This window comes from Ascaphus truei, chromosome 6 (genome assembly GCF_040206685.1).
Source record: "Ascaphus truei isolate aAscTru1 chromosome 6, aAscTru1.hap1, whole genome shotgun sequence".
NCBI lineage: Eukaryota > Metazoa > Chordata > Amphibia > Anura > Ascaphidae > Ascaphus > Ascaphus truei.
The window spans coordinates 72,016,460-72,026,335 of NC_134488.1; the positions used below are offsets into that span (position 1 = coordinate 72,016,460).

The 9,876-nt window shown below is 44.4% G+C and overlaps 1 protein-coding gene across 1 annotated transcript; it reads left to right on the plus strand.

The window, feature by feature from the left end:
• The first annotated feature begins 2,786 nt into the window (after window positions 1-2,786).
• Window positions 2,787-5,280, plus strand: LOC142496490 (lysophosphatidic acid receptor 6-like). Its single transcript, XM_075603167.1, has one exon. The coding sequence runs from the start codon at window positions 2,996-2,998 to the stop codon at window positions 4,115-4,117; it is 1,122 nt and encodes a 373-aa protein (XP_075459282.1). The 5' UTR covers window positions 2,787-2,995; the 3' UTR covers window positions 4,118-5,280.
• Window positions 5,281-9,876: the final 4,596 nt, after the last annotated feature.

Consider the following 9,876-nt stretch of genomic DNA (forward strand, 5'->3'; position numbering starts at 1 on the left):
GAATGCCCAGGGGGGTGCTACTACATAGGTGAGACGGGACAGGGGCTACACAAGGGAATTAATCTGCATCGCCACAGCATCACACGTGGACCAAGAGACAGTCCTGTCGGCGAACATTTCTCTGACTCTGGCCACAAGATGAACGATCTGAAGGTGGCCATACTCAAAGGTAATCTTAGAACACTGAAAGAGAGACGGTTGCATGAATACAAATTTATACAACTGTTCGGGACGATGGCCTAAACCGAGACAGAAGTTTTATGAGTCACTACTGATATGCAAGAACTCTCTTCCCATGAGTGCTAAAGGCCATGTCTATACATACTGCACTATATGAATGCACACACAGCTGTCTCTTACACATACAAATACTCTATGCAATTCCATCCCTATATACCAATAGGGACCACATAGTATCTACACACTTTTAGTAATGCTACAGCCTCTTACATTTCTACACCTACCCACACCATTGATATACACTCCCACTCCACACACACCTTTTGTAAAGCGCTGTATAAACTGTGGGCTCTTTACCAATTTATATTTATATACACACACACACTCTTACATCACTAACATTCAAGGACTATTTAACACCTCAAGTCATAAATCGCATACTACACAGGGGGGGTGTTAGGTTTCAGTCATAGATAACATTCTTGCATGCGCTGTTTTTAAGTAAAAACCTTTCTTGCTTTTTCAATGTAACACCGTCGGAAGAAGAGATCAGTGTATCTCGAAAGCTCGCACAAATAAAAGCATTTCGTTAGCCACAGAACGGTATCGTCTATTTGTTTTTGATTATTAAAGCAAGGCTAACACGGTACAGATACCTCTACATCTATATATATATATATATATATATATACACATAATTAATGACCTGTTAATTAACTGTTCTTATATTGCACCTGTTATTCTATATCTCTTGTACATATATTGGCCAGAAGTTGGGCCCAACATACACATCCAGCTCTGCCGGGCCCCAGCTTTCCTTCCACCCTGCAACGGCTTCTCTCCCCTGCTCGTGGCCAGCCTCCTGTGTAGGCCCCGCCCCAGAGCCAGAAGTTGGGTGGGCTGATTGGTGAGGCACCAGAAGCCTCCAGGTAAAGGGGGAGGGTGTTGTTGTGTATTACGTGGAGGTTTTTTTTTTTATGTGTGTATTATGTGGAGGGGGTTATGTGTATGGGAGCATCAGGGGTTATTATGTGTATGGGAGAGGGAGGAGGTGTGGGAAAGAGGGGAGAGAGGGAGAGAGTTGGGGGGGGTTTATGGGAGAGAGCGGTGGGGGTCTATGGGAGAGAGGGTGAGAGAGGTGTGGGTGTGAGGGAAAGAGGTGGGAGAAAGTGGTGGAGGCATGAGAGAGAGGTGGGGGCATGGTAGAGACAGATGGGGTGTGGAAGAGAAAGGTGAGGGATAGAGAGTTGGGGGTGTAGGAGAGGTGGGGGTGTGAGAGGTGGTCGGGAGGGGATAAATGGGGGTGTGAAAGATAGACGGGTCGGGTGGGGCAGGGGCCCAGTGGAAACGCTAGTCCTGTGCCTCAGGAAAGCTGTCTGCGGCACTGCCCACTGGTGCCATGAAAAACATAAGGTAATGAAATGGACAGGTTTGTGCTGTTCCAAATAAAAAAGCCACAGGTATTAGCAACACATCTCATTGTGAATCATCCTCTGTGGTACTTTCACAAATCAGATATGACTGATGTAAAAGAATTACTGCCTTCACAGCAGTGCATTATTTTGTAATAGGGTTAAAAGAATTGCAATCATTTTAATTATCCTCAAATTATTGCTAATGTTGTGAAGGTAAACCAATTATTTCAGTGCATTGCTGATTTTACAGCTCAAGAGTAAATAACCCCTTGTAAAATGCATGCAGCACTCACACACTGCTCACTGCCAGGCTCCTCTCAAATGTGTGTTCAGCATGTGACTCGTGATAGCCATGACATCAGCCAATGGCAATGGACTTGAAAGAGGAGGGACTAAGGTGAAAGGAGTCTTTAAAAAAGCCCTGTGGAGCTGCCGCATCTAGAGGGATCTCAGGACTGACCAGTGGTGGTTAAGAGCCAGGCAGCGATCCGCACGAGCTCAGAAGATGCGGACTGGAAGGAATGCAGGTTGACTCCACGAGTGGAGCCCAGTGGGGCATCCATTGGACATCAGTAGGAGGCACGCGCACCGTCAGGAGATCCTCAGCAGAAGCATAGTAAAGGGTACGGAAGCATTTGTGAAGTAAAGGCCTGCTACGTAAATACCCAAATTAAGAGCTAAAGCAGTGTGCCAGCACTTTCACACAGGCCCTTATACATAGGGTCAGATGGTACCAGAGAGAGAGACACAGACGCACTTGCGCAGCGTCTTGAGGGGATTATGTTCCTATGTATTGCGTGTGCACTGAATGTTCCTCCAGTTCAAGATCATATGGTTTACCTGGGTATATGAAGACAATTACCATATAAATACAGTACCTTTGTGCTATAAACATTACTGTAGTCAGCCTCCCCTTGTCTGACGTACAGCCACGTGTGGGGTATCGTATCTAGAAGAAGGACTCAGGCCCCCACCAAAGCATTAGGTGTTAGTCTGAGCTAAATTATAGGGGTTACAAGTAACATGCAAGGAAGTCATTACTGCAGCTGGTGCTAATTTTAGATCACTGTGGTTAGCCCTTTTGACTTGTTGGTGGGACCTTTCAGTGACGTGAGAGACTTGTGTAGGAGGAGTAAAGGCTGTTTCCTGTGGTTTCTTACGCTGCAGACTACTTTAAAGAGTACTGTAGCACTGATTCTTCTATCCTTTAAATGTTTATTGAATCGACCTGCAGCAATTCCAGCCCATTACTCCCACTTCCCTCTTCAGGTCTGCATCCTTACTGGATCTCACTAGATGTGATGGTGCTTAACAGACAGCCCTGAAAAAACTTTGCAGATGAGATTTGGTCTGTGCTGCTACAATTCCCATCAGAGGATCTTCAATTCTTCCTTGTATTCATGGCTGTGTGGGTATTCTCCCCGGTAACAACAACGCCTTCCACCAACTTCAGTACAGAATGCAGTTTGCAAGCAGACTTTCAGTATGGGTTTTTCACTGTTACATACAGCCTGATGTTTATACTCGGCCTGCCAGGGAATGCCTTAGCTCTATACTTCTTGAGCCACCGGTCACAGCGTACCAAGAGCGCACATATCTATTTCATGAACCTGGCAGTGGTGGACACTGCTTTCATATGCCTCCTGCCCTTCCGCATCTATTACCATAACATTGGCAATGACTGGGTGTTTGGTGACGTGGCTTGTCGCATCACTGGAACTCTCTATTATGCCAACATCTACCTCAGCATTGGTTTCTTCACCTGCATCTGCTTGGAGAGGTACCTGGCCGTTGTGCACCCACTAACCTACCTCCGGCTGAAATCCAGTCGCTACCCTTTGGTGTTGACCATTGGTATCTGGATGACAGGCATTGCCATTGTGCTGCCCTTGATCCTGGGTGGGCCACTTGTCAATGTGCCAGAAAACAGCAGCAGCACGTCTTGTTTTGAGGATTTCTCTTCCACGAGTTGGCAGCATCGACTTCTGCCTTATAATGTGTGTGCCCTTATCTTCGGCTTTGTGGTCCCTTTCACTATCATTGGAGTGGTATTCCCAGTGATGGCACGGCGGGTGTGCCAAATCAGAACAAGCACACACCGCAAAGTGGCCCTGAGGATTATCAGTCTTATCCTTGCTATCTCTCTCCTCTGCTTCTTGCCTTATCACATCACACACTTCTTTTACTTCCTCATGAGAATGGGCATCATCCAGCACTGCACAGCTTTCAGTCACATCTACAAACTACGTCGAATTACCTTAGCCCTGGTCAGCTTTAACAGCTGCCTCAACCCGGTCCTGTACTTCATACCATCTATAAGCCGTGGTTTCAATTTCTCCCTGCCATCCCACACCAAGCAGGTATACACACTCTGTGATGCCAAACTTTGTAGGGAAAAGGGCCTCTCAGTCACTAGTCCACTCTCTAGCTTGCAGTGCCAACAGGAAATGGGCATGGTGACTCTGAGGGCACAGGCTGAATGGCGAATTGAGGAGAGTAGCCTAAAAAGCCTGCAGTCTTGATAAGCCCCTACATTAAAAAATGAACATTTGGCAACTTCGTCCCATAATCCCTGACCGTAAAAACATATTGAGCACTTCTTTGCTTTACTTTGGAAAGTTAGTTTTGGGAGGATAGAGTGATATGTACATAGTGTTGCCAGTTATTCCGATGAGTAAAGTGCTTGTGATTTGGAATGGGGGCATGGGGCAATTGTGTGGGTGTGGCTTAATCCAAAACGGTCACATCTAAATGTCTACATATTGTGACTGTGATTATGGACACTTCCATCATAATGGCAGATTACGAAGTTGCTAAAGAGTTAATTTTGAGTGTATGCGTGATATTATCAAAATGCAACCAAATGCTTGTCTATTGCCTTGGAAACTTTGTAGCAATCACAGCTGCATTCAAATTGAACCCCTTCAGTGAACATCTGCGTCGCCCCAAAGGTGGACAGCCTTTGGCACAGCCAAAGGGTGTGAGCCGTTTGCTGATGTTTGGTAATGTTAAAGCTTCTCTATTTCAAACTGAAACTCACCAGCCCTTTTATCCCCTGTATCCAATTTTCCAACTCTATCTGTCCATGATATGTCTGTGAATTGACTATAACCTCTGTTCTTTTAATGTAAGCACATATTGTTATAACTCTGCCCAGGACATACATTGAGAGTTACCTCTCATTTTCAAGTATTACTTCCTGGTAAAACATTTTTATTAAAAAAATATTGTTTAGGAAATGTCAAATGATTTAGTTTATCATTACTCCTTGTGTGCAAGGAAATAAGAAACCCTCTGTGTACATGAATGTCTAGTAGGGATATGTAACAGTTGGATGTAAGTTGTTTGTTATCATGAAATGATGACACAAGGGAGTAGTGAAAAAGTAATCTATTCTGTCCAGGTGTTTTTTTATTGTCTTTCCCAGCTTCACTGTGCTGTAGGGCTCATCAGTTGAGTGTGATGGGTTGATGCAGCTGGTTGATTCTTGATTGTCTGGAGTTGCTTGTGAAAAGTTCCTAGCGATTAATTGGGGAGAGTGGCTTTGCTATGATTGGGGGTACAGCTTAGAGCATGTCACATCTTTCTGGGTCAGTTGGTTAAAGAGCTCCTGAGCTGCTTTATGGATGTAATATATGCAGCTTCGTTTTGAACTTATAAACAACAAATGTTTATTTTTGTACAACTTTGCTCAGTCTTGTATGTTGATGATGTCCTCACTGTAATGATTGCTCTGACATATTTGTAGTATAGCAAGTCCAATAAACATTTATAGGAAATGTATGCACACCCCTTATTATGCAATATAAATATTGTGGAGCACTTTGGTACAGAGCTATAAATATGGAGATCAGGCTTTGAAAGCAGCTCCTTGCAGCCTTCTACTGGTCAGTCTATCTAAGACCTGCCTGCAAACTCAAGCTCAACATTATGAAAATGATCGAGACGCGAGTATGGCATAATCATGGGCTGCAGGTGACAAAATTATACTGGATTTTCATTGGGCAATGATCACAGACTAGAGACTTCTGCAGCTCAATGTATATATATACATATATATATAATGTACAGTGGTCGACAAATCACCCAAAAATCTACTAGCCGAACAAAAAAATCTACTTGCCACCTAGCCCCGCCCCCAGCCCCGCTTTAAAAAAAAAAATCAATAAATTTCTAGTAAGAACAACATTCGTTTTTGACATAAGTTTATTTATTGTATTACATTATACTACAATTAGTCCTTGTTACGTGTGTGTGTGTGTGTGTGTGTATTTGTGTGTAAATGTCAGATTTAGAAAAAAAAGCCATATGTGAATGACTAGTTTCCTGAACCCCATAACTAGTTCCTGGACGCCCCCGCGTCACAATATCTAAAGCAGCAATCCCGCCTGGGATCTTACCTGATCCGCAGTCCCTCAATGTCCAGTTACCCTCATTCCTGAAATGTTATACATTGGAGGGGAGGTGTTCCTTACCTGTCTTCTGGGTTAGGGGGGATTCCGATGTCTCCCATGTGAAGCTCGAGAGTTAGATCTGGAAGAAAGCAGTATAGGTTATTTCGGTGTAGGTATAGGGCAGTTAAGATATATAGGGTTAAGTTAAGAGATCCAGAGAGTGGGTGGGAGAGAGAGAGTGAGTGGGAGAGGGAGTGGGTGAGAGACAGAGAGAGTGGGTGAGAGAGAGACAGAGAGAGGGAGAGTGCGACAGAAAGAGAGGGAGAGTGCGACAGAGAGAGGGAGAGTGCGACAGAGAGAGGGAGAGTGCGACAGAGAGAGAGAGAGAGAGAGGAGAGTGCGACAGAGAGAGAGGGAGAGTGCGACAGAGAGAAAGGGAGAGTGCGACAGAGAGGGAGAGGAGAGGGCGACAGGGTGAGCGGGCGACACGGAGAGGGTGAGGGTGACACGGAGAGAGGGTGACACGCACAGTCACACAGACACTCACAAACACTCAGACACACTGACTCACTCACACACACACTGACTCACTCACACACACACTCACAGACACACACTCTCTCACAGACACACACACTCACAGACACACACTCTCTCACAGAAACACACTCTCTCACAGACACACACTCTCTCACAGACACACTCTCACAGACACACACTCCCACAGACACACACTCTCACAGACACACACTCTCACAGATACACACTCTCTCACAGATATACACTCTCACAGACACACAATCACTGGGTGGGTATTCATTGAAAGGGAGACGCGCTATTAGGGAGGGTTGGGTTCCTTACAATGCATCTGATCTCAGAAGCGCTATTAGAGAGGGCTCGGGTTCCTTACAATGCATCTGATCTCAGAAGCGCTATTAGAGAGGGTTGGGGTTCCTTACAATGCATCTGATCTCAGACGCGCTATTAGAGAGGGTTGGGGTTCCTTACAATGCATCTGATCTCCAAAGTGCTATTAGAGAGGGTTGGGGTTCCTTACAGTGCATCTGATCTCAGAAGCGCTATTAGAGAGGTTTGGGGTTGTGCAGAATTTCACAATATAATTGTAGGGTTCCTTAACCAAAGAAAGGTTGAATACCACTAGTTTAGAATGCTCTTACACTAAAGTGATTAAAATTACAGCCTCTGCTTATGAATATATATGTTCAAATCCTGTTAGATTATATAATTGTTATTGATCCATTTTTGATCCCCCGGCATTTAATGTAAATGCCGGCGGGAAGAGCGCGGGACCTCTGCAACTGCCCGCGCCCCCCAGTTTGCGCACCCCTGCATCAGGGCACCACAGGACGTAGCTTCCATGTCATAAGGGCTGACATGCCCATTGTTGCTTGTTTTCTAGGGGCGATTACGTGTGAGCGGTGAACGAGATCTGAACCTTAGAGATGGACGCTCCTGTTCCATTTGCATCACTGTGGGGGGCATCGCAATCACATTATCCTGACTTTACGGGGGGTCAGGGTCACTCTGGTGCTGTGCCTTTTTGGGGACTCAAAGGGTTTAATATTGTTACACTGTACTTTTCCCAGTTAGGCCTTGACAGCTACATTTGAAAAGCTACATAACGTTGGGTTGGCCAACCGTTTTTATTTATTTTTAAATAAACGAATCCAAGGGGATGAAAGAAGCAGCACTCCGAGGGTCTTTGAAAAAAAAAAAGTGGTATTTAATCCAAACCAATCGACATGTCGATCACTAACACTGACCTTTGTCAAGCATCTTCACCTTGAAAATTTATGTTTATTATATCCATCTGCCCCAGCGGGTGGATTTTCGGGCACCCGTTGCTTGTGGTCGAGTGAGTGCACCTATTCACCTACACATTCCAACCTATTTTTTAAGGCAGCTGCGGACCCCCGGGTGGATGTGGAAGTTGGGCCCAACTTGTAGCGCTGACTGGGTGCAACGGCGGGGAGGATTGGCGTGAGAGGGCCACGCAACTAAGGAGAGTGTCGGCTGGGCGCAGGACCACACAAGAAGGCAGGAGAGGTGGGGCTTAGGGGTGGCCCCGGGTATCATCACGCAGGCCATTCCAATGTCCATCATATCCTACAGGCCACTGATTGCCCACACCTGACTTAACCCTTTCACTGCAATGCACTGTAATATCTGCTAAGTGGGCTGTACCTTTGAATTTCCTGTTATATTTTGTTTCCATCTGTTTTCTCAGCCAACACCGCAGCACAAAACCAATAGTCTTTCGGTGGGTTCTAGTTTATGAATAAAAGGATAGGAAACTTTCATTTAATGTAACCTTTAGGTCTGAAAATAAGAGCAGTTTCAAATAAGCAATTACAGCTCAACCCCCTTATAACGCTGTGCTTGGGGTCCAAAGAATCACATTGCGCTATAAGCAGATCGCATTAAAAATAATGTACAATTGTATGTATTGTAAAATAAAGTATGTAAGATACCAGTAATTGTGTTGTAAAGTATTCATAAATCCGAAAATTGGGAGCCGCACTTGCATCGCGTTATAAGCGGATTCGTGTTGTAACGGATCGTGTTATAATGGGGTTTAGCTGTATTTTCCATACAGAAATAGCAGTCCTTACTATTTTCGGTGCTGCAACTGGAACTCTGGAAAAAGTGCAGCGCTGGGGGAGGTGGCTACTGCGACAATCCTTTCCATAGGACCCCCAGAAGTATCTACCCAATTTATCCATTTTTTATACAACCGCATTGCATTTTCATAATCGTTACCTAACGCTTTGCTTTATATTACAAAATATTAATAGTTTTGTAGGCAACAGTCATACCATATTAAACACACCGGGTTCTCGTCCGATCACAGAAGTTAAGCAGCATCGGGCGCGATTAGTACTTGGATAGATGACTGCTTGGGAACATAGATTGTTGCAGATGTATACATATATATATATATATTCTCTCTCTCTTTCTCTCTCATATATATATATCTCTATATCTCTATCGAGAGAGAGACACTATCCTTTATGAAATGTATGTAAGCATTATTTTCACACATTGCATTATGTGAGTTCATATGAAACACGTGGGAAGCAGGAGCTGGTGGATGTTCTGACAAGTTTACACTGGAAGCTCAGCAGGTTCCCTGATGCAGCAGGAATTAAAAACCCAGCAATGAAGACAGATGGATCTTAGATCCCTTACAGGGTAGGATGATGGAGTAAAGCATTGGCAGGCAACCCACCTGGGGAGGCTTCACCTCTCTCCCCAGTGTAGAGTGAGCAGGGATGTTGCTGCCCCAGATTGTAGCGTCTCCCTTCTTCCTCAGTGCACTAAAAAAAAAAAAAGTACACCCAAGATACCTGGGATATATGCTACTAGGAGTCATTTAAATATACTTTGCATATGAATAGGATATCTCGCAGGTATGTTCCTTTTTGTGCACAGGTGTCTCCATGTGTTTGTAATAAAACTGAGTATAAAGTGTTTTAATCAATCTTGTGCTTCAGGGGTTAATGTGGTCAGTTTGTCTTAAAAATAATAATGCCGGTTAAAATGAGTATTGTTATATTCACCAAAATGACCTGAACCTATTCATATGACTGACGTCTAAGTATTAGGGAAATTAAGTTATGAGTGTGTTATATATCCAGTCAGATTTTAAACGTATTTTTAGAGGAGTTCTCTCCCCCACCCCCCAGTCAAGACTGTAAAGGAGAGCTGATTTACAACAGGGATGAGCTTATGTTGTTTCAATGGAGGAAGAATGGTACATAAGTCTTAGCAAGGTATGAAAAGCAGCATTCAACAAGTGGTGTGTTTTGGGATCAGACATGTGAGTTCTCAACTTTGCTACACCAGAGGCCTCTCTGGGAAAAACC